Source organism: Amborella trichopoda, chromosome 12, assembly GCF_054954075.1.
Source record: "Amborella trichopoda isolate Santa Cruz 75 chromosome 12, AtrichopodaSantaCruz75HAP2 v2.0, whole genome shotgun sequence".
Taxonomy (NCBI): domain Eukaryota; kingdom Viridiplantae; phylum Streptophyta; class Magnoliopsida; order Amborellales; family Amborellaceae; genus Amborella; species Amborella trichopoda.
In genome coordinates, this window is record NC_142347.1 from 15,314,247 (window position 1) to 15,339,281 (window position 25,035).

Sequence of the window (25,035 nt, forward strand, 5' to 3'; positions counted from 1 at the left end):
ATCATCAAGAATATTAGTTCAAGTCAAAATAAAAAGAAAAATAAAAAATCACATGTTCACATAAATATAATCCACATCCATTCCTAAAGTTTCATAGTGCCCCTTGAATAGTATCATCCAGGAGAAATAGAAAAAATTCCAAGAACAAAAGTAACCTTGGGAAAGTGTTTCAGCTACCCAACTAGCATTCAACAATTCCAATAGTAAGAAGAAGACATGCCACTTCAAAGTTCAAAAATCTATTAGAATGGGACATTTTATTAGTTAACTGTTATGATAGAGTGGCTTCAATTGTACAAAAAGAATGAACATTTCAATCTTAGAAACTCAAAAATACATATCAATTGAAAAATACAACTCAAAATAAGGTTCAAAGCCTTTGCAACTTTCATTAGTCACTTTTCATATTACATATTCGAATATCATTTAAAAAAAAGCATGTCAATCACTTTCTTCGCTTCAGCTATTTTGTTGGTCAGCTTGCAATACCCTTTCCCTTTACATCGAGTTCCTCCCTAGCCCTTTCCGCTTGGACATCTCCTTCTCTTCATGATCGCAAATTCCGCCTAAGTGCAGCTTGTAGCATCCCTATACATGCTAATCATTGCAAGTAGACAATGATAAACAAAATAGAAAATTACTTTGAATGCATATTAAGTTGATAAAAAATAAATTGCATAAATTAGACAATATATCAATCTCCTATCGTTATCATGGCATGCGAGGGGGGGCACAGGGGATTGTAACTACAAGAAGGGGCACATGGGAGTATTTCTATAATCATGGCCTACGAGGTAGGGCACATTTGATTGCGACTGCGAGGGGGGCACATGGTAGTATTTCTATATCTATGGGTGAACATGTTGTACCAGGCCATATATTCATTTGTAGGGATTCCACCATATTTATCCACATCAGCCTTGACAACGTTGCGTTCTCGTTGTCGCAAGTCACTTATCTCGGTACTCAACTTGTTAATCCAACTTGTGAGATGTAAACTGACATTTTCCCTCCTATCCTACTTGGGTGACCCAACAGGAATCACTTGCATCTTCTCAAATTGCCTCAATACACGGTCAGGCATATAGTACTCTACAATGTTGGAACATATCAGATATGACCTGTACAACACATTTTCTTTACTTAGTGTATCTCGTGGACCATACTCCTCATATGGTTGTCAAGTCACCTACAATAAAAACATAACACAATAATAACTTATTTGTATTTGTATAAACCTACAATTGCATAAACACACAAGAAAATCACTAACCATGTCAATTGAGATATCATCAAACGTTGTTAATGGGTCTTTGCTATATGGTTGTTTCTTCCACTTACAAGCTCTACCCATTTCTATGATGATAGTTGTAGGCTTCTTGCCTAGAGCTGAAAAATGCTCATAGATCCAACATTGCAAAAAAAAAATAGCTAGAATTTGAAAATATAGCTAGAAACAATTATTTTGAAGCCAAATTTCAATATTGACTATAAAAATTTATGAACGATACAAGTTGCTTGTAGTAGTGTTGCTAACCCACTAAAATGTGTATCCCTATCCATGACCTTAGATAATGAACGATACAAGAATGCAAGCACTGCTGCACCCCATGCATACTTCCCTGTCTCATTGAGATCTCGAAATAGTTGCAGGTAACTTGTCAGCATCGATCCCTGAGATGCATTAATAAATATAGTTGTGCCGACTAAACACATGAGATAAGCTCAAGTGTGTTGAAGCAATTTTAATTTGGTAGGTTTTTTTGGTGGTTGCCCAAATTTCATCATCAACCAAGTATGCTTAAGACGGTTCAACTTATCACCATTAGGGCAATCTCTCAAATACTCCATGATGAAAGCCTTATAATCTTTAGGTCTGATACTTGTTACAGGCTCACCTGCCACAGATATCCTTAATATGTGCCACACATCGTATCGGGTTGGAGTCATCTCACCAACAGTTAAACATGCAGTATTTGTCACCTTGCACCACTTCTATATAAAGGCCCTCAATAGATTGTAATCGATATGGTAGACCCATATATCTATCAAGGAGCTCAATTTGGGTTTTTCAACAAAAGCTGCTTGTCGTGGATCTAGCTCCCATTTCCTCAAGGTTTTAATAGATTTATTAATACGAAAATCGTTTTTCTTCTGAAATGAATTCAATAAAATATGACAGCAATTATTAACAATATAAGAATTACCTAATTAATATAAATCATGAACTAAAGTAAATAGACTATCATACATTTTCCCTTTGATCGGAGGAACTGGATGGGCTCCTTGTTCCACTTGACTGTTCTGGGTCTTGCATCACTAAATCTATTTATATCATCATAGTTTACATGTGCACAACATATGAATTGATAAAAAAACAATAATGAAATAATCATGTAAAAATAACTACAACTGTAAAATTTAGACTTGTACAAGTACAATAATAGCAATCAAATTAAAAAGAGAAGTCAAATGAAAGGGCTGCAAAATTTACATTTGTACAAGTACAATACACATCTGCTGAGAAGAAAATGCATATAAAGTATGCTTCTAAGAAGACAAGTGGGTGCTGATAAAAAGACTCCAGAAATATGAAAAATAAAAGGCTCAAGAAACAATAATGAAATGATCATGCATGGATATCAGTGTTAATAAAGAATGCTTCTGAGAAGACAAGTGGGTATTAATAAAGTGCTTTTTTTATATTAAGTTTCTTTAACCAAAATACATAAAAAAAGCAGTATGTTACATAAAAATATATACTTTCAAGTGGGTGCTACAAATTAAAAAGGAAAAATAATTAAGCTGAGTACAAGTTTATGCTTTCAAGTGGGTGCTTTACAAGTTGTCATATTATGACCAGTCCTTGTGCACCGACCACAATGAATATGTTGCACTGGTACTTTCTGTGACTCGATACACTTCTTTTTAGGTCTGCCAGGGTAGTGCCTTGAGTTAGATGGAAGTACTCTTACTCCCTCTGGACGAAACTATCTACGTAAACTATGCCCAGACAAGTCGATCAAGGTAACTGGCATGATAGCTACGGAATATGTTTCAGGGAATTTTGCATTTGTGAAATATTCTTGACAATAGTCAACAGGATCCCTATTCAGTACTTGAAAGGCTTTACAGGCATGCTTGCAAGGCAAACCCGTTATTTGCCAACCCCGGCATTCACATTCTAGTAAAATAATATTTACCTTACAATTCATACGATCACCCCTAGCTTCATAAACTGCTCCATTTGATGCCACAGTGACCCTCGCGGAAAGGGATTGTTTTATGACACTTTTTAGTTCGTTTTGAGCTTTTGGGGTAAGTGTTGTAGTCCAGGTTTCAGTTTTCAAGTTGCGAGTGGTCATTAGTTCTATGATTTGTCTCTTAATCAAGCCAATGCATTGGAGAATTGACATATCTCGTACTTCTTGAATTCACTTGTTATATGACTCTGCCACATTGGTTATTACTTGGTTATATCGATTACCCTTAAAATGTGATGTGGCCCAACAGCCTGGGGATGCCTCCATGAACCACTGGAAAGGGTCCTCAAAAAGTGATCTAATTTCCATCATTTTATCAAAATACTCTTGCTGCCTATATGCTCTACATGCACTGATAAAGGCTCATACAATTGCTTTCTCATCATTAAGTATATGTTTTCCCTCCTTGAAATTCTCCTCTAAATGACGCTTACAGAAGGCATGATGGGCATTCTCAAAGACTTGACAAGCAGTATCAACTAGACCAGGGCGTCTATCTGACAGAAAAGTGATTTCACGATCCGTTCCAATAGTAACCTTTAACGATTCTATAAACCACAACTAGTTATCGGTACTTTCGGCATCCACAATTGCGAATGTAACAGGAAACATTTGCCCTTCACTATCGAGTGAGTTGGCAGCAAGTAGAGTCCTAAGGTACCGTGCCTTCAATGACATCCCATCGAGAAATAGAAGTAGACGACATCCATTTTTGAAGCCATGTATTGACCCATAAAAGCTTAAGAACAATCGACGAAATCTATCATCTGGTCATACTTGTCTTGTCTCGTCTCCATCACACGGTTTACATATAGGTAACTAGTTATATGCCTCATCTTGCGAGCCATGTATGTCTTTGATGGGCGTTTCTTTTCCATGTCAAGACTTCTAATAGGGTAATTCTAACCCATAATCTTGAAACAATCACTCATGATTTCTCTAGCCTTGTAATGTGTAGTGTCACTTAATTTAACCTTGATTAAGGATACAGCAAATTTCTCAGAAGCTCTTCTCTATACATCATTGCTTGTCCCAATAGTGCATGAGTGATTTCTTATCCATGTTTTGATTATGAAAACATTTGTCTTTCCAAGCTTCCCAGCATATATCTCCTATTTGCATCCTTCACCCTTAAATGTTTCTCTTATGCGATACACCTCATTTTAAACTAGAGGATATGTGAAATGATTTGCTATTGCAAACTTGTTAAGGGCTTCTCAAAAATCTTCTAAAGATTCAAACTGTTGCTCTATCTCAGAAAGTGCTTTCTCTCATGTGCTAAACACCCTTGGTGCAATGCTTTGTTTAGAGACAGAGACTAAAACATTAGAGGATTGTGGGGGTCTGACATCTTCGACTGCCATAATATTATGTGAAATACTTCCATTCCTATATTCACTTCCATCAAATACATAAGCAAGCATTTCATTCTCACCTTCATGGGCGTTCAACATCCTAATAGTATCATCATCGTTTAATAGGTTCATAATAAATCTTTTATTTCTCAAGACAAAGTGCCTCAAAGACATTAAGTGGATGTCAAGTGAGAACCGCTCTGCTACTTATTTTCTCATGTCATCTAACCTAGTATTACTGTCAATTATAAATGTACATGCATCACCACCAATATAATCCAAAGTCCCATCGACATTTGATCGGAGTTCTTCACTAAAAATACAATAACCCAATCTGTTATCACCCTTTTTTTTTTGTCCTACACAATATTTATAATAATTTACACTCCACACATTGCATTACAAGATCTTAATACTAGCCTTGAACTTGTGAAAGTTTAGCAAGCTATTAGATTTTTTTTTCAAAGAGCTACAATTATCTAACCAATATCTATTCTTTTAGATAATTTTAACAAAGTGGATAATCAAGATTGAAAAACAAATACACATGGATTCAATTCATTCTCTCGGATCAATTTATGCTCTCTGATTTAAATATTCAATACATGCACGAAGAATCTATCTAGCCATGAAAAGCATATCACATAATATAAATCATCAACAATTTACCTAAATAAAATCCACAAAAGTTAAAATACATATGGGATCAAAGAGAAAACTATATAGAAACCACTAGCCCGATTTATTTTTTATTTTTATAGAGAGGACAGTAATTTATTTTTTATTTTTACAATAGTAAACGCCTTTTCGTACATGTGGGCTGATTTAGGGGTAAAATCGAGCTCGGTTGCTTCAGTCTGGTTTGAGTGAGCCTGGTTAAGGGGTAAATCGTGAAGAGAGAGAGTGAGAGCACCACAGTCTGGTTTGAGAGGTAAATCGTGAAGAGAGAGAGAGCCTGGTTTTTTACCTATGATGGGTAAATCGTGAGAGAAAGCGCTAGTAAAAAATGGGTAAATCGTGATAGAGAGCACCAGTGAAAATGGGTACATCGTGAGTGAGAGAGCGATGGTAAATCATGAGAGAGAGAGAGAGAGCGGTGGGTAAATCGTGAGAGAGAGCGCCGGTGACGACAATGAAGAAAGAGAGAGCACTGATGAAGACAGTGAAGAGAGAGAGAGAGTGCCGGTGAAGACAGTGAAGAGAGTGAAGAGAGAGAGAGAGAGAGAGAGTGAAAAATAAAAAAGGTACGGTAAGGGAGGGGTAGTATGGTCTTTAATTTTGTACTCCTTTTAAGTGGGGGGGGGTATTTGTTACGAAAGATGGGTTTTAAAAAAAGATAGTGAGGAAAGTATAGGTGAGGGGTAAGTTGATAGAATAACTGTTTCTGCGGGGTGGGGGGTTTATAATTTTCCTAAAACAAAACCTGGGAAGAGGACGGAGACCATACAGACACCTAGGGACTCCCACATGAGGACTCCTCTAACGACGGTTTAGACATCGTGCACTGGCATTACTAGAGGCCCCTGAATGACTTCTAGCCAGGCCTTCTTGGCCCCTTGACTCACTGAAAAGGTCATCCACCTCCTCTGTTCACATAGATAAAACTCGTTTATGTTGACGATTAATTCATAAATATTCTTCCTTTAAGATTGTATGTATTTATGAAACACCAACCGATAATGTATTTGTAGGTGATATTCTCTAAGGATTGCGCCATGCAAGATAGAATGAAATTCTTTTTATTTTAAATGAGGAAAAAAACCAATTATGGCGGGTAATATATTTGAAACTTTGGTTGTAAGGAAGTAGGTGGTAGTCGAATAGAGGGTTCTACATGGTTCAGTTTATTGAAACATAGAAAAAATATCATTATCTTTAGTAATGAAATGATTATTACTTTTTATAGAAATAAATAGTATTTTTGCATAATAAAATCAGCATCTTCATCATCATCGAAGTCTCATTCCAATTATTTAGGTAAGCATTTTTGTAAAATAAAATATTTGAGAAATATAATAGGGAGCATGGTTGCCATCCATCTATATAAACAATAATTAATGTGATTGGGCATTTGAAGACAAACAACATATGTTTGTTAAATCAATTGTGTTAATCTTAATTTTAATTACTCTCATCAAAGAATTTCGGGAAGCACCGGCAAAGGGTTTTATTAAATTGAATTTTGGTGGTAGCTAGTTGGGCAACCCAGGACAAGCTGGTGCGGGCGGGGGGGGGGGGGGAGTAGTGAGATATTCTAATGGAGAGATCATGCTTTGTTTTTCCGGCCGTTGTGGTGAGAAAACAGCAAATTAAGCAAAAATTTTAGCAGTTTTGCAAGGGATGAAAATACTAAAAGATAGAGGATTTCATCAACAGTGTGTTATTGATGAGGACCCTCTGAATGTTATTAACTGGTGCAATAATATTTCAAGGCCTCCGTGGAGACTGAGATTACTTTGGTTGGCTATTTGGATATTGAAAATAGTTTGTGTCACATACATACAAGTTTACAGAGAGGCTAATGATGTGGTTGATTCTTGTGCGCAAAGAAGTGTTGCCCTCCATTACTACTTACTTCGGATATTCTTTTTATTTAAATTGATACTAACCTTCTTTGAACAATAAAATTGTGAAATATTGTCAAGAAAAAAAAAAAGTGAGAAGAGGAGGGAGACCATACAGACACCTAGGGACTCCCACATACGACGGTTTAGATATCACTGGCATTACTAGAGGCCCCTGAATGACTTCTAACCAGGCCTTCTTGGGCCCTTGACTCGCTGAAAAAGTCATTCACCTCCTCTGTTCACAAAGATAACAGGTTTTCATCATCAAAAATAACATGGGACTCCCTATATCGCCCAACTACTCGTCTATACACTCCATGAATATCCTCTGGGATACCTTGAAGCCCCATTTTTCCTTTCCAACCATAAGGAAAAGGAATAACTAGGATTGGAAAAATATGCAGAATCAGCTACAGATTAGAGATAAAGAATAGAAAACCTATCACATTTTTACTTGAAATATGTCATCTTTCAAATCAAAAACATTAGTTGAGAGTTGTTTTTGGGGAGGGAATTCACATTTGTATTCATGATGCTAGAAGGAATGGATACCCTTCAGCCCTAGGATTGTGGAATAGAAATGTCATCTTTCAACTAAAAACATTAGTTGAGAGTAGTTTTTGGGGGGGAATTCACATTTGTATTCATGATGCATAAAAGGATTGGATACCCTTCGGCCCTAGGATTGTGGCATTCCACATCTTTTGATTCGAGTAAACAATCGAATAACCAAAGGTCACATTTAACTCTCTAGAAAGCACCAATAAACCCTCTAGATATACAATCCCATCTACTGAAGGATGCACTTGGATTACTTCATCACAGGAGAGAAATTTCTCAAAAATTCGCGAGATCCCTAATGAAAATAACATCTAAAAGGGTGATTGAAACCCCTTTCTCCACATTTTGATCATGAAGAATTGGTCTCGCTCGAACAGTATTAAAAAATAACTAAATAGAAGAATTGTGATCATATAGCCATTTCCAAGTCTGGCACGCCAGAAGATGGACAAGGTAGTATGATGAATGGAGACCTCCTACTCTGGAACATTGATGGCTATCTCCAGCAACTGCAATATATAGAAATATGGATGCATTTTGTACCGAGCTGAGGTCGTAAACCATCAAAGTAGAGGACACCTTCAAATAGTATTGAGACTTGTGATTTCAATACTCAAAATCTTTGTGATGGCCTTAAAATATATTTAAAGCTTAAAAACTAGTGTAGATCAAGTAAATCTATGAAAACTTCAAAATCTTGATAGTTTTTATAGGTACTTTTGAAAATCTTTAGAATTCAAAAAATGCATTATAAGATGCACAATTTTCAAAACTTGAAATCTATTTTTTTCTCAAGTTCATACATCTTAAGGTCGAGATGAACAATTTGATGATATTTGGGCATCAAAACAACGACTTCTAGTGAAATCTTTTAGGTGCACCCTAATTTGATTGTTTAGAGCCTCACTGTTATATAAACTTTTTCCTAGAAATATATACCCTTAACTAAAAAAGAAATATGTTCTCGCCAAAGATTAATTCCACGCTCTAGAGGTTCATAGTGAAACTTTGGTAGAAAAGGTTGTTCTTGATTCCATCTAAAAGCGTCAAATAAATAAATAGATAGATAAAAAAAGAGGTAAGTGAAAAACTGGTAAGCTAATGGGGATTTAAGCCCCTAAGTGAAAAAATGGTAAACCAAAGAGAATTGAGCCCCTACCTTTGGTGATAATGGAGTCCATTATGGAACTCGGTAATACTACCGCCAAAACCCTAGCCCATTCTCATCTAAGAGTGTCCAGAAGCCGTGAGAAAAATGCGCAAAGCAAATGCTAAAAATAATGAAAGAAGTTGAAGAGCTAAGTATAGAAACCTTCATGTGAGTTAAAAAAAAAAAAAAAAAAAATTCCTAAAATGTAATCCATTTATATCTAGATTTCACGTGAGTTAAAAATAAAATAAAAAATCACTTCTAAAACATAAAAATTTACAAAAATGTAATAAAATCACACTCTATGCCCGTGCATCACACGGGCTGGATAGGATTCCATTACACAACAAACTCAGAGTGTGGGATAAGAAACCAGCAAAACTTTTCCCCACAAGTGCACATGTGCATATGAATAAATACAATGGCATAAGAGCAACACAAGTAAATATTTAACCAAAGAAGAAAAGAGCAAGTTATCTTTCAACCTTGCACAAACCTTTCTTCGGTGGCACCAGGCATTGACATCGACTGCCTCTGATCCTGGCATGCACGTCGAACTACTGTTACAAGAGATGCATACGCTCAACATAGGAATGAGATAACCATCTGCCAAGCGGCTCCCCACACCCCACGAAACATCCCGAATTTCCCTTCTCCATGAGGAATGGGAAGCCAAATGAGCAAAGCAGGTGCTGTACTGCCTGCCTCACAAAAGACGATCCTGTCACCCGGCTACGCTTCCCCCAACCAGTCACAATGTCCACTCGCCTGGGGCCCACCCCTGACTCCAGCATGCCCCGCCGCAGCCATGCCAGTGTCCTTGACAATGCCGTCACCGCTGTACCCTCCGACATCATGTGCAGATTGATCACCCACCAAAGAGGCCTCTCCTCCCTCACAGCCTGAGCATAAACCTCCTTTTGCACTGCCGCCTCCCAAACCCACCCCGCCTCCTCCTTGAGCCCTGCCTTGTGCAAGAAATCGATCACCGCATCCACCAAACCTCTCTTCCCTTCCCTCTCCTCGGCCCTAACTGCATCGAGGAACCCGCCCGCATGCTCCCGGATGTTCCCACCACCAGGCTCTGCCCCAGGAAGGTGCAACAGGAATGTGTGTGTCGGGTGCCCTGCCACTGCCACCAGCATCAACTCCAAGCATGCACCCACATTGCTACGTGTGAGCAGTGCATCTGTGCAGCAGCTCAAAAGCAGAGTATATGTCTGTAGTGATGGTTGCAGGCCAAGAACCATGCGCATGGCATCAAGCAAGGTGAGTGCGTCGGCGAACCGCTGCGCCCTAAGGAACGCGCTCAGCATGGAGTTGCATGTTGGGACGTTTGGATGCAGGCCCCCTCGCAGCATGGCCTCAAACCAACCCCATGCCCTGTCGGCATCCCCTGACTTCCCCCACATGTCAATCATGAGCCCATATGCCGGCTCATCCGGGGTCCACTTCTCGTGCTCCATCTCTGCAAATACCGCCTCTGCCTCTTCCAAACACCCGCAGCAGCCGAGCACCTCCATGATGATGTTGTATGTCACCTTATCAGGTCGGAAGCCAACTGCCTGCATGTTCCTATACAGCTTCAATGCAGTGGGGTAATTCCTCGCTTTAGCATGCAACGCAATCATGATGTTATAAGTAACAAGGTTGGGAACACAGCCTCGCTCGACCATCTCACAGAAAACCCCGTAAGCTGATGCAAGGCGCCCAGCTTTGCCCAAACAGTTGATAATGACACTGTATGTGAAGGTATCAGGAGAGAGGCCTGCATCCTGCATCCTAGCATACATATCCATGGCATCATCGAGGAACCCGGCTTTGGAGTGCATGTCAATAAGGGTGCAGTAGGTGACACGGTCAGGCTCAATTCCCAACTTTTGCATCTGATAGAAGACCTTCACAGCCTCGGCATGGTGATTTGCACGACCGTAGCAGTGGATGAGGCGGTTGTAGGTTACCACATTGGGTGTGCACCCATCTCTCGACATCTCGTCAAGGAGCCTATTCATAGCACTGAACTTCTTGGCACGCCCAAGGATGCCTATCATGGTGGTGTAGCTGTGTTCGTCATGCTTGAAACCAGGCTGGCGTTTAAGCCAGTAGAAGAAGCCGAGAGCCACTGAGTCCTGGTGGCCTTGCAGCCTCTTGAGGACTTGGTTTGCGAGGTACGCATTCAAAGTGCCCTTCAGATTCGCAAGGGCTGTTTCGGCTGCTGCTCCCCATTTCTGGCATTCGAGAATGTGAAAAGCTTGCTCCACTGTGATCCCAGAATTCATAGGTGAGAATCGAACATTACCGCCACCATTTACAACCCCCTTTGGCATGGCAAGGTTATAATTATGGTTATGGTTAAACACCTTGTCTCCACTACCAACAAAATTGACCCTTCCCTTGGTTTCTTTGTTACCTGCAACTTTCCAGTCCCCACCACCGGTCCCCGAATTTGATGGGCTCTTCACTTTGTATGATGATGAGTGGGGGCCCTTTGTCCTCTGTCTATGGTTAGAAGCTGTTGGGTGGTTATCATTATGATTAACATGCTGAAATGCCTCAACTGTACTGGTGGCCTTAAGGGAGCCCCTCTTGTCAACTTTTTGCACAGGACTTGTTGATCTCTCTAATACATTAGCTGAGTTATCTATGTTATGTGGCCGACCAGAAAAAGGGGCCGATTTAGAAGAAGGCAACTTGCCTTGTGAGGACTTGGAACAATTAGACACAGCTCTATTGGTATCAACCATGGAATTTGAAGGCATAACAAGTAGGCCACTGCCATCGAGCTTCGGGACTCTGAAATTTGCCAAGTCAGAGAAAAACTCAATAGTGGTAAGACCAGCCTTAATAAACTGCTCAGATATTGACATTGCTGTTGAGACTGAATCCTTTGGAATGGAAGAATCACAAGCATCGCCATAGACAAGGAAACTTGCACCTTTTGGAGATGATGATAGAGCATCTGACACCTTAGGTGAAGTGCTATGACTTTGGTCTCTTTGATCGGTGGTAGGAGTCGTTCCTTTAGAGACCAAAATTCCTGCTTTCTCAGAAGTTGGACATGCAAAGGGAGAAATTCTATGGAAAAACAGCTGCCTCATAGAAGATAAGGAGTGTTTAGGTTGATGCCTTGAGTGGGAGTTTTCATCTTCAGAAGACGTAGGTGGAGGGCCATCTACCGTACTACTTCGCGACTCACTGACAATAAATGAGCGAGCACCCTTGCAGAGGGGACCAAGCTGCTTTGGCCTTAACATTATCTGCAAGTGTTACTTCTGATTAGGACTACAACATGAACTTTTTAAGGAGACAGATAGCAATAACACAAACCTATCATTTATAAATAAAGCAAATATAAAGAAACAAAAGAAGGAAAGGATGAGAACCTTTTCAGAACTACAATAGCAACGTGTTACGAAAATATATAGCAATAGCACGCATTGAAACATTCAGCACTAACATACACAAATGCTAATAAATGCAAAAAAAGGAATGATGCTGTACTTACCCTGCCTGGTGCCCACTCCACTAGAATAATTGCATGCAACCATGCATCAAAACTTTGGATCTTGCATAAAAGCTCACTAGTAGTCAGAAATCAGTATATGATGAGCCCATTGCTCATGCCACTGCATCAAAGCAGAACTTTTTAAAATTGATGCTCCGAGTTCTAACACGTCCCAAATCACGTGTGGCAAGCATTGTCAACAATGCATGAATGACATGAAAATTCTCTGATACTTAAAACAGACTGAACACCTTTTCTTAGAAACCAATCGATACCTAGATCAAACCCAGATTGCCTATTCAAGATTTCAGTTTTTCTAGATCTTGCAAATATGGAAATAAGGCATTAAATTCACAATATGGAGCGACATACAAATGATAAAGCCATCTGTACCATTGTCTTTTGCCTTTTAGAGGTATTTATGAAATCCAGAGACGTGATCACATGTTCTCTTATGAATCACAAACACTTAGTAGTTATTAAGTTTGTTTAGTGCACAAGGATCCCCAACATACGAAGATAGTCCAATTGTCTTTAGGGTGAAATTGGAAATTCAACGGGGTTCATCTTGAAATGGTAACAGAACTAAATAGTATCTCCCAATAATTTTGTAACAAATAATTAGGAAAAGAAGACTATCTAAAGCACAGAATAAGTAAAAAGACAAACATAACCGCCCTTCAGCAGCTCCTACAGCAAAACAGACAAGGTGACTTAAATTATTTGCTGCAAACAAAAATGGTGTAGAAAACATCGAAACACAGATAAGCCAAGCAATCCAGTGACATTTGGCCATGTAGGTAGGTTGGGGATCTCACTGTGGAGGACGAGGAGAAAGAGTCAAGGAGAAACACGCAGGCCCGTTTACTGAAAAAAAAAAAAAAGGGAAATGAGTATTGGATGATAGCATAATTAAAATCAGGGAGTGCATTTTCCCTTCTTCCGAGGATATTTGAAGGCAGGTGCAGAGGTCTATGCTTTAAGCAGGCAGACTGTTTTCAGCATGCAGTAAAGGCTGTTAGGTGGTCTCAAAGAAGTCTTTGTACCTCAGGCTGGTATAGAAAAGAATGTCTTCATCCTTGAAATGCAAGCATGATCATAATCAAAACTTTCTTTCAGATTCGCCCTTGCTTATTAACCTGACAAGAAGTAGAACTGGAAAAGTGACTGGTTCAATCAAGCTGGTTTAACGACTGGCCCAAATGCTTTGAAGATTTTGATTTACATAAAATAAAAAATAAAGAAATGGGTTATTTGGTAAATTTTCTAGTTGAACTGGCCGGTTCACCACCTCAACCTGCTGGTTGAACCCACTTCAAATACTTCAATCAGGTTAAAGGAAAACAAGGAAGTGCTTTCATAACAAACTGGAGCTGTTTTGGTACCAGTTTCCATTCTACCATTTCAACCGGGTGGTCAAGTCCTGTTTTAAAAAACATGAATTCAAGGATATTTCTGGAATCACACAGAATGCTTCCTTTTTTTTAATAGTTTTGCCAAGGGTAGCGGTGATATTTATCAGTAACCACCTCCAGAGATTGTGACGTGTAAAGAAGACAAGGAATGCACAGAACATTATCTGCTACATTGCCCGTCCAATAAAAGAAGTTCGGGGGAATTTCGTCAAACCTTTCTACACAAAATGGTTGATGACTAGGATTGGGCAAACCTCATGACATGCTGGCTACTGCTCCTTTTCCAATAGAGAGAAATTGCCTTTGTAAGATCAAGGCTGTGGCTACTTTGGATTTTGTAGAATGAGAAAAGACAAGAAAAATACAAGTTTCAACAGAAACCCTCAAGCTCCAACGCGATTAGACGGGGAAACAGATATTTCATGGATCAGAATGTGTAAAACCCAATCAAAGATTTCAAGCCTGCCACATATAGTTCAAAACTTCAAATCTTCAAACCTACTAGTCTTCTCATAGGGTAAACCAGCACAGAGGGTTATTCCAAAGCTTAGTTTCAACTTATTTCCTTTAGTACCCCAAGACCATCTGCTGTTTGACATATATCATAGAAGATGAATATAATCATAGAAGACGTTCTAGAGCCTAAAGTCAAAGACTCCATGGAGGCAGAACCTTAATGCTACAGTGCACATCCAATGGCTTTTGTGTGTGTATGGGGGCCGACTATACACTTTTAAATGATGAAAAATAGCTTTCCGAAAGACATTGCCCAAAAAGAAGCAATTGCATTTTCAGTTGAAAGCACAGTTCACATCCTCTCTGAAATCAGTTAAAAATGACACACGCATATGCGCTTCACACACACAGACACATACAAGAATTTGGAAAGCCTGTGAGCTAAAACTGTACAAATTAGACCAAGTGCCAATTATGGACCTAGGGGGATCTCTTTGACTTGAAAGTTTTCTAAATCATATTCCTACACATTGTAAAGGACTTCAATTAAATATATATATATATATATATATATAGGGAAAGTATAGAATGAGACCATCTTTTGATACACGCAATTCTGATTCCATAAACAATTTGGAATCACAGACATTTCCAACAACTATAGTATTACCTTCCTCCCTCTCCCGACCAACGGAAATTTCTCATTAGTTGTTCAAGACAGGTGGCTACCAATCAGGGTATGTAAAAGAGAGGCATTTGGAAAATGGGGATGTTCGAGAGGGTTGCCTTGAGGGTTATGCAGTCCGCAGATATAAGGAACTCCCCTTCCATCCTGCAAGCCTCCAGTTGAACTTGTCAATTATATGGCTCCATTGCCTCTGTTTAGGCTTACCAACGCAAAGCGACAAGCCCAGGTGATGTTAAGTGGTCTACTGTGCATGCTCATCTACTCACAAGGTGACTAACAACATTGCGGTGGAAACTCCAATCAGTTTTTAGTTTTCCATGTTCACTCTAAAGCCGGTACCCATTTCAAAGCTTTTAAGTAAGAGACGTTGGGAGTCCACTTGATTGGGGGGTGGTGTCCCAAAAGAGGAGGGTGTTGTCAGCACGTTGGAGGAGAGAGACTTTCGGACCTTGATTCCAAATCATGAAGCCTCTGAGGAGGCCGTTCTGATACATCCGGTATATGGACCTGCTAAGGACCTCCACAACTATCGCAAACAAGAAGGATGAGTATGGAACTTCCAGACTAAGTCCTCTAGAAGAGGGAAAGTAACCCTTTGGGGTATTGTTGATAAGTATTGAGAAGAATGAATTATAAATACATCCTTGAATCCAACAGTGTTGTGAAAGAAAATGTTATTGAGGTCGTCATACTTGAGCCATTTGACCTTGGACCATTGGGACCAGAAAATTTCTTCTATGTGTAGGAGAAGCCGGTAGCCTAATTTGGATGGGGCTCTTTGATTACTTTCGTCGAGCGTCAGTGCACGACTCTCCTCAATGGAATCCCAGGACTGGATGGATTACACTAGGTCTTCCTTCTAGGCTCGATTTTAACTAGGAAGTTGGCTATCTTAGTCTTTGAAAGCAACTTTGAGGAGTTGTTTCTATTAGAGGCGAAAACTGCCAAACCAAGTACTTGGTGTGAAAAGGATTCCCACCAGGATGGGATGAGGGATGAGATATTGCACGAGCCAAGCTAGCTCGAATCGAAAAGTTTTAGGGCTTTGCCCTGCAGGCAAAGTACCCAAGATAATGGGATGGTGGTCAGATGTCGATTTGGGAAGTGTTAGGGCATAGGTGCCAAGGAAGGCATGGTCCCAATCGAGGGTGGCGAGATATCTGTCAAGCTTTGACAGTGAAAGGTTGGCAAAATGGTTTCACCAGGTGAAGTCCTCTGGAAGGGGGAGGTCGAGAATGTGATTCCTGGCTACAAAGTCGGAAAAGTCAAGCATGGACTAGGATATCCTAGGGTTGGGTTGCACTTAAATGACCATTTGGTAACATTGAAAAAACCTCTAATGCACCAAGTGGACGAGGGCTAAGAGGCAACTAGGTCGAGTTCTTCCCAAATAAGGTCTTTCAGTGAGTTAGTATTAGGCCCATAAACAGCAATATGCTTCCAAGGGAAATCCATTGATAAGTCTAGAGAAGGTCACATACCTAGAGAAAATTCCTACATGGGAAGCAATAAGAGTTTAGAGGGTTGGGTCCCACATAACCCAGATACCTCCGAAGGAGCCATGGGCTTCAAAACAATATTGTGATCAAGGAATAGGTCAGGGGGTACAAACTTCATCTAGGAAACATGCTAGGCAACTGCCAAGTAGCTATTGACTGTGGCTTACTTGCTCTGCAGTTCGACATTGCATTTCCCAAATCTTCTATCAATGTGTCCATTATCAAGTCGAATCATGTACAGGACACCATGCAGACAGGAGCATCTCCATGATTACTAGCAATTTTAAATTTATAATGTGCTACTAAATGTTGACCATTTGAAAACTTTTAGGCTTCCTCTGGGATCAATAATGGATTTTGGGTGATCTACTTTTATTTATTTGAATATGTAGTCCTTTCTTGTTCATTACTTCTTTTTGCCATGAAAAAGGACTTTCTCTCACCATCTTTCACGCAGGCATTCCAAACATGCCCTTATATGTATTTGTCTAATACATTTCTTTTGCATCCCACAAATGTTTCTTACTTCCTATGTTCACCCAAGTCTTTCAATATCATCCCAAACTGTCTCTCCTAGAATCATGGTTGAAGTTCCTTGTCTCAATGGCTAATCTTCTCTCTCAATTACCCATATTATCCCTTTTACAATCATTCAAACTGACTAATACTTATCCAAACCAAAGTTTTACTGCCGTTCCTTTATTTCTCTCAAATTTTCTCCTAGAAATATTGCAGAAGTCCCTTCTCACAGCCGCTGATATTCACTCTTTAATACCTATCTAAAAAATCAAATTAATCTACTCTCTCCATCACCCGTATTCTTTCACAAAATCAATCCGTAAGAATAAGGGATAATCCAATTCTATAAAGACCTATTAAAACCTAGCAATAGTTATCCATTAACCCTACTTCTCTCTAAGACAACATTCCTTGAAAATAAGGGACAACCCAATTCTACCAAACCCTATCTGAACCTACCAATATTTTTGTTGAAGAGCAGATAAGATTTAGGCTAAAAACGCATCGGGATTTTATATATAAAAGATAAAACTTCAAAAGAATTAGGCCATAAAATTTGGCATACCCCAAAATTTCAAAAATGCCCTATTATAAACCCTCTATTTAGGTCATTTATTCTAATTTCCTCTCTTACAGTAAGGTTCCTTTCTCATTGAAAGACATGACATGTGTACACCCGCAATTGTTGCTTAATAGAAGTAGAACTATATAGTAGATTGCCAAGATCGCAAGAACCTTTTCTATATTTTTGGCTCATTTTCTGTGCAGCAGTTTTGAATTTAGGTATTGTTCTTGCTCTAAAGAAAAAACTTCCCAAGCAAATCCTTGTATAAAAATGTCTCCTTTATCCTCCTACTTCTCTAAGCAAACTTTGGCATTATTAGTTACTAGGGAATTTTAAACAAAATGAGGCCCATTTATAACTAGTTGATTTCAACAATTTTAAGACACCGTGGCATATCAACAATAAAATTATACATGTGCGAGAACAGATGGGGCTTACATGCCTTTTTACAAATCTAATCTCCCTTTCGCACCAATTTCTCCTTTTGTGTGTTGAGGGTTCAATGCCACCTCCTTGGATCTCCCTCTTTTGATTACTAGAACTATGAGAATTACCCACAGCGCAAATCCTAGATGTCGATGGATGGCCTAAAGTTCTCACCTTCATCAAAAGAGGGACCTATATACTAGGGTTTCCTGGAAGAGGGAGGAAAAAGGGATGTGGATCTAGGGGTTCTTTTTAGGGAGAGAAAAATAGGAAACTTTTTGGGAGGTACAAGCAACGAACCTCTCTCTCTCTCTCTCAAACCCCCATTCTATAGAGGACACCTCCCCCTTGATTCCCTCCCCAAGTAGCTATTTTAATCTAATTGGAAGTCAATTCAATTAACTACAAGAACTTAACTTTCTCAAGCTTGGATAAGTATTCAACCAGCCAACTCTATACCAAAAGATTGTATTTCCTCCACCAATAAAAATAATACAAATCCATAAAGGTTCACCCACCTACAAGGGGCAGACCATCCAACTCCAATATCTCCCAGTCGCACTAGGTGCAGAAAGATGTCGATCTCTTACCCTTACGGACCTTAACCAAGGATAAATCACAACTCCCCATACACTATTGGGTAATGCGTTGTGAAACATTAAGGAGCAATGCGTCCTATGCTCGACATACCTAACCAAACCGGATTGAGCATCTCAAGACTCCCTCACAAGCTCTTTAATGCCCACGAGACTACTCACACCCTTCATGAACACATGCCTAGCTCATCCAAGAAAATAGAATTCTCGTGCACACCAAGAATATCATTTGCAATAATATAATATATTATACTATACTTTTCTAAAACATTTTTCCAAAAGAACAACATAAGTAAAACTTTTATATGAATGATCACTAATGAACATTAATATTATGCACTTGTTCTCCAAGTACCAGCCATGGCATGATACCAAAGGTCTTCCAATGACCCTACTATTATTTTGTTTTGACTTAATCGCTTTCCTAATTATGCTCCTACCAAGCCGAATAAAATATGGTCATGAGGAAAACCGCTAAAGTAGGGACATCAAGCCTCCACTTCCAAATAGAGTCTCAAGGTCTCTGAGGGAACTTAGAGTCACATGATAACCAGCTAATCTCAAGTAGTGCAAAAGGGAACAGGGATCATCCTACACAATTCTCTTGACAATACAATGCAGATTTTAGTTCAATCGCAGCTATGCGTCCCGCTGCACCCAATGCGCCCCAAGATCACAAGCAAGTGAATGATTTGAACATCCCCAATGTTTTCACCTAGCTATCATACAGGCTACATGACCTGGTGGATGCCATGTGGTCCACGTCAATTCCAAATCATGGAATCTCATTTGGATCTCTACATCTAGGTGATACTTGTACACCACATGTGTCAACCTCCAATGTTGTTGACATTGAGGGCAGTCAACATTGTGCAAGTAGCAGAGCAAGCCTGCTAATGATTTGTCTGACAATGATCGGGTGTCCTAGCTCACAAGTGTGAATGTCCATCCAAACTATGTGTTGTGCATTAACAAACCATAATACCATAACTCACTCACACTAATGGTAAAATTAATTAACATCCATTCAATAAAAGAGTCAGACAAAGTTCATCATATAGAAAACAATCAAGAACTCTGAAGCCCTCTGTTGACATGGGGCATACACATTTCTTGAGATATGGGCTTAGTCAGAGCTTCCGCAACTATCATATTCATGGGAATGTGTATATGACAATGTCTTTCTTCTGATATCTCTAATATAGTGATACTTCATCTCTATGTGATTTGCCTTACACTTCATCTTTATGCGATTTGATTTACTATGAACCTTTGGATCCTTTATGAAAACTAGTATCATGCTATCATAAGCATTCGATATGACCCTAAGCTTCACAAGAACCTCCTAAGCCATACGACCTCCTGCAATGCTACACAACAAGAAATATACGCTGGCTCTATGGTTGACAGTGCCACACACGTCTGCTTCTTGCTACCACAGGAAATTGCTCCACCTAGAATGAGGACATATCCCAATGTCCACTTACACTCATCCAAGTCACCTACCGAATATGCATCATTAAATCCCTACAACTAATCATTTCCCTGAAAGACCAGTAAGTAGTATGCAATTCTTAGGAGATATCAGAGTATTCTCTTCACGGCCAGCCAATACTCCTAACCTGGAGTGCTCTAGTAGTGACTGACAAGTCCAACATAACTTATGTCCAGTCCCGTACATAGCAGGGCAAACATTAAACTGCCTAACATGCTCTCATAGGTAGACGAGACATCTAATCTCTCTTAGCCTTCATCTTTGGACAAAGATTTTCAGAGTGAGTGCATGACCTTTCTCGACAAGAGTATCAATGGGATTACAATTCAACTACTATAAGATTTTTCTAATGTAAATATCTTAAAGCAATTCAAGGGACCTCTAAGAATGATTTGATCAACTTAACATTGAGTACATAATGCACCTCACCCATGTCCTTCATATTAAAATTAGAGGAAAGCAACTCCCTAGTGGCATCAATCGTCTCCTTGTCATTAACTGTCAATAGGATATCATTGACATACAACCACACGATGTTGAAACTCTCATGGCATTCGACATATACACAATAGTCCTGCTCTATCACTGAAAATCTATAAGAGCTCAGAACTCTATGAAATTTTATTTACCACTCTTAAGAGGATTGCTTAAGTCCATAAATAGACTTGGCAAGCTTCAAGGCTCTACTCTTGCAAATGGACCTCAAAGCCCTTGGGTTGCTCCATGTATCTCTTCCTCCAGGTTCCTATCAAGGAATATTGTTTTAATGTAATTCAGTAAAGCTCCAAACCTAAATATGTCAATTGAAAGCATTCTCATGATCAGGGATGTCTCCTCATAGTTCGCGCCCTCAACTTAGGTAACCCGATTCATCACCATAAACTTATTATAGCTTCATTGACCTCACTTAATTTTCAAGACTTGCTCCTTATGGCCTTTATCTCTAAAGGAAGATCCAAGAGTTCCAAGACTTTGTTCATCTCCATGGAAATAATTTCTTCATCAATTGCACTAATAAATTTGCCTACATTAGGTGATCTCAAAGCTTCCTGATATTAACACGCTTCATCATCATTAATTGACATGGCTTGGATGATGATCACCATCATCAATGGAGATGCATGCCAGATCTTCCTCTTCAATTTCAAAATGTCTCCAGGAAATCTGCCACCTAAAATCCTTCGAGGTTCAGTAACGAACAGTGGCTCACTCCCACTTTCCTCAACGACCATGGGAGCACTCTTACTATCGTCGTCTGTGGAGGAATATCAACATCATCCTATAGCTTAGGTTCAACCATCTCTTAGCGTCTAGGGTCATCCTAGACTACTTCCTAATTTAGAACACCAACTCAATGAAGTCCACATCATGGGATCCGAGCACTCTTAGCCACCCTCTTCAGACTCATAGGAAAGGACATGCCCCTTGGAATTCTCAGGTTACCTAATGAAGGTACACCTATGGACCTCTTGTCTAGCTTAACGGTTAGTTGAGATGAGATATGGGCAAAACCAGCAAACCCCCAAAGATGCAAATGACTTAATTCAAGTTGTTTATTGTTCCATAACTTACAAAAGGTTTTAAGCACAGAGTTTGAAGGCACCCTATTCAAGATGTATATAGCAGTCAACATAGCATCTCCTCAAAAACTTAAAAACAGCTTTTATTATTGCATCATGGACCTCACCATGTTCATAAGGGTACAGTTACTTTACAACATTGTTTCACCAGTAACTATAGGACATTGTTTCCGCCAATGAATCATATTATCTTGACAAACCTTCCTAAATAGTTCAGAGGTACACTGTCGCCCCTGTCAATTCTGAGAACCTTAATTCTCTTCCCACGCTAGTTAGAGGTTGTCTAACTTCAATCTCTTGAAGTAATCAATTGCCTCAAATTTATTGAGAGTAAATGCACATGACCATTGCGCGAGTAATCATCAATGAAACCGATGAAGTATTGGATTTGTCTTGGGCCTTCACATTAAAGGGACCAACATCTTTATTTGTACCCACTACAGAGCGAGTAAGACATTGGATTTGGATGGTCACCCCCTTGTGGGTAGATGGATCTCCATGGAATTATACTATTTGTTATGAGTGGACGAAAGAGAGAATATTTTTAAATAGAATTGGTTGAAAACTTTCCCAACCTTGAGAAAGTCAACTCCATGTGGTTAATTGGACATATTTCCAATTAGATTGGGATAATCACATGGGAAAGAGAATCAATAGAGTGGGCTCCTCTCTAAAAGGGGGTTGTAGAGAGAGGTAAAGCGCGGTTGGTTGCATATACCTACCAAAAGGCTTCTCTATTTTTCTCTCTCACCCTAAAGAAAGCCCATAGACCCACGTTCCTTCATCTCTCTCCTCCCTCTTCAAGGAAAATCTAGTAAAAATATCCCTCTTCTTGCGAAAGCAAAAACTCTCAAGTCATATATTGAGGCCGAGGATTCGTATTGTGGACAATCCTCGTGGTTCTAGTAATCAAAAGAGAGAGGCCCAAGGAGACGATATCGACCTATCTACATGGAATTAAAGCAATTGGTGTGAAAAGGAGATCAGATCCGTAACAAGACCCCCCCCCCCCCCCCCAATCTTAGCGTGTGCATGCACAATTTTGTTGTTGTTTCCATTGAGTTATATCTTGCAACAATCAATGTCTTGTTTGTGGGTAGATTACTGAATCTAGAGTTGCCCTTCAAATTCCCTTTCGATTTTCGTAAGGGGTCCTCAATCTACTTGCTCCCAACAACTCATTTCAATAGTGAAAACTAATAACCCTATGAAATTTTATACTTACAAATATTGGCAGAGAACTGCACAACATTTTACCAAGCTGACAATGTTGAACTCACCTTTTATCCACTATGTTAGCATGCTGGCAATAGAAGTACATGTATAGAACAACTAAATAAAAACTCATTTCCAAGTCGAAAAAAACTCTCTTAGTCAACTGAACCCCTCCAGTAAGAGAGTCTGATAAATGAATAGTTGAGAATTTTCCCACGCGTTCTTTTTATGATTTTTTTTTTTGAGAGATGGTTAACTTTATAAAAGTATGAAAATTACATGAAAAATAAGAAAGAGGCAGCCCAGAAACTGGCTGCTCAGAATACAGTATAGAAAGGGATGATGAGACATGAGATAATGGGAGGTAAAAAGAGTGTGAGAGGCTGATGGAAAAAACTAGAAACTGAATTGCGTAAAGGGCATAATAAAAGCGTGCTCATTCCAAGGGGTAGCAACTTGTGCAAAGCAAGGTCTCATGGTATAAGGCGGCGGCACCGTCAAATAGGGGCAGCAACTTGGGCCAAGCAGGCTCTTCACATGATAAAAGTGACGGCGAGGCACATCCATCAAAATGTGAGAACTAATGGTAGACGGGAGATGGGAGGTGAGAGAGGAGAGATGAGGGTGAGGGTGAGGGGAAGTAGAGAGACGAGAGAGAGAAAGAGGGTGAGGCGATGAGGGGCAACAATGTGAGAGAGAAGAAGTGGCGGGAGGTGTAAGAGGTTAGGTGAGAGGGAAGCATGAACAAGGGAAGATTTTCTTCCTCTGATTTGGCCAACAAATGGTCTGTTCCATGCAGTAGCATTGTGGTTGATGGGCTGTGCTTGACTCCCATAATTGGTACCTTGTTTTTTTTCCTTTTTCTCTCTCTCTTTTCTAGTTCTTAAACCAAAATTTTGAAACAATTGCCCAGATTTTTCAAATTTACTCTTTACAATGACAAGCCAACTTGGTTTGGCACTAACTGATTCATTGACTACTTTTGAGCTTTTGAACATTGAATGGAACTAGGGAATTGGGATTGGATCAAGGCAGTAGCAGCTGGGTTTTTATATCACTACGTCTCAAGTTCCATTCCTATATAACCTTGTCAAAAAAAAAAAAGACATTGAATGGAACTCATTTAAAAGCCCTGAATAACCATCGCGAGCTTTCTCTACTGCATGGGGTTGGACATTCAGCTTTGTCCCTTGAATCGATTTGCATTGGTTCATCCATCTGGAACTTAAGGGAAAGACTCATCCATAGTCTGTAATTATAAGATACGCATATGAATTGGGTAAAGCTTAAGAAGTGACAAGCACAATCTTACTTCTTAAATCCTTGTAATTCACAAACCATGCTCATGACCTTTTGTTGGTACTCATAGAATCAGAAACTTGATTTTGACTAGTGTTATCGACAACAAAGAAAAAGTACTCTTAAAATAACCGTATCGCCTTGTGCCAATATCTCATAATAGACAGAGAAGGACTATACCATAAATAACAACACAGAATGTGTTGTGATTCATTCATTCCCTCTAACTCCTCCATTCCACAGATATGATAATGAATATCCCACAAATTACCAATCTCTTCTTTCTGTCTAACAAGCCTCACTTACTGTTCCATGGTTCATTTCTCTCTTTGATCTTCAGTTTTATGATCAGGCATCAATTAGAGAATGTCATACCACCAGGAAATCTCATGATCTCATCACAAAATGAGTATAAAATGGAATACATGTTACAATATAAACCGACACAAATAATACAAAATAACAGGCAACCATTACAAACAACTAAAAATACAGCGAAAAAAGGATTGCTAAGCACCACTTCATGTTTCATATCCACAGTGAAGCTCAATAACTCCTCAAATTCCTTTGAGAAAATACTTGAACACTCCAATCCCATTAACTGTAAGATAAAAGAAGAAGCAAACCCTACCACGAAGAATAGACTCGATCAAATTAAGTACCTTGCAGCAGCAGAAGCAGAAGCAGAAGCAGCAAAGGCGAAGGTTCTCGAGAGAGGAACAAAGGAGCGGTCTTTCGTTACATGAGACTGAGAGAGAGGAGCTTTAGAGAGAGAGAGAAACAAGGGTTACGGCATGTGCTTTTCCAGGCGAGAGGGAGAGAGAGGGCTTTGGCGTTGTCATCTTCCAAGCAAGCGGGAGCCTAAAAGTAAAACTAGAGAG

General features: G+C 39.5%; 1 protein-coding gene across 3 annotated transcripts; it reads right to left on the minus strand.

Annotated features, from left to right (window-relative positions):
* Positions 1-238: 238 nt before the first annotated feature.
* LOC18424654 (pentatricopeptide repeat-containing protein At1g74750) lies at positions 239-24,900 on the minus strand. Of its 3 annotated transcripts, none has more exons than XR_016046046.1 (3): positions 24,817-24,900; positions 9,393-12,153; positions 239-597 (listed from the first exon to the last, which is right to left on the minus strand). XR_016046046.1 is itself a non-coding variant. In XM_088854032.1 (3 exons), exon 3 carries the CDS (start codon positions 12,148-12,150, stop codon positions 9,460-9,462), a length of 2,691 nt encoding a protein of 896 aa, XP_088710158.1. In that variant the 5' UTR covers positions 12,151-12,153; positions 12,402-12,522; positions 24,817-24,900; the 3' UTR covers positions 9,133-9,459. The 3 variants fall into 3 exon arrangements, 2 of the variants coding, with proteins under 2 accessions (XP_088710158.1, XP_006829300.2); XM_088854032.1 differs by lacking the exon at positions 239-597 and adding an exon at positions 12,402-12,522 and having other exon boundaries at positions 9,133-12,153; XM_006829237.4 differs by lacking the exon at positions 239-597 and having other exon boundaries at positions 9,133-12,153.
* Between the last annotated feature and the right edge of the window lie 135 nt (positions 24,901-25,035).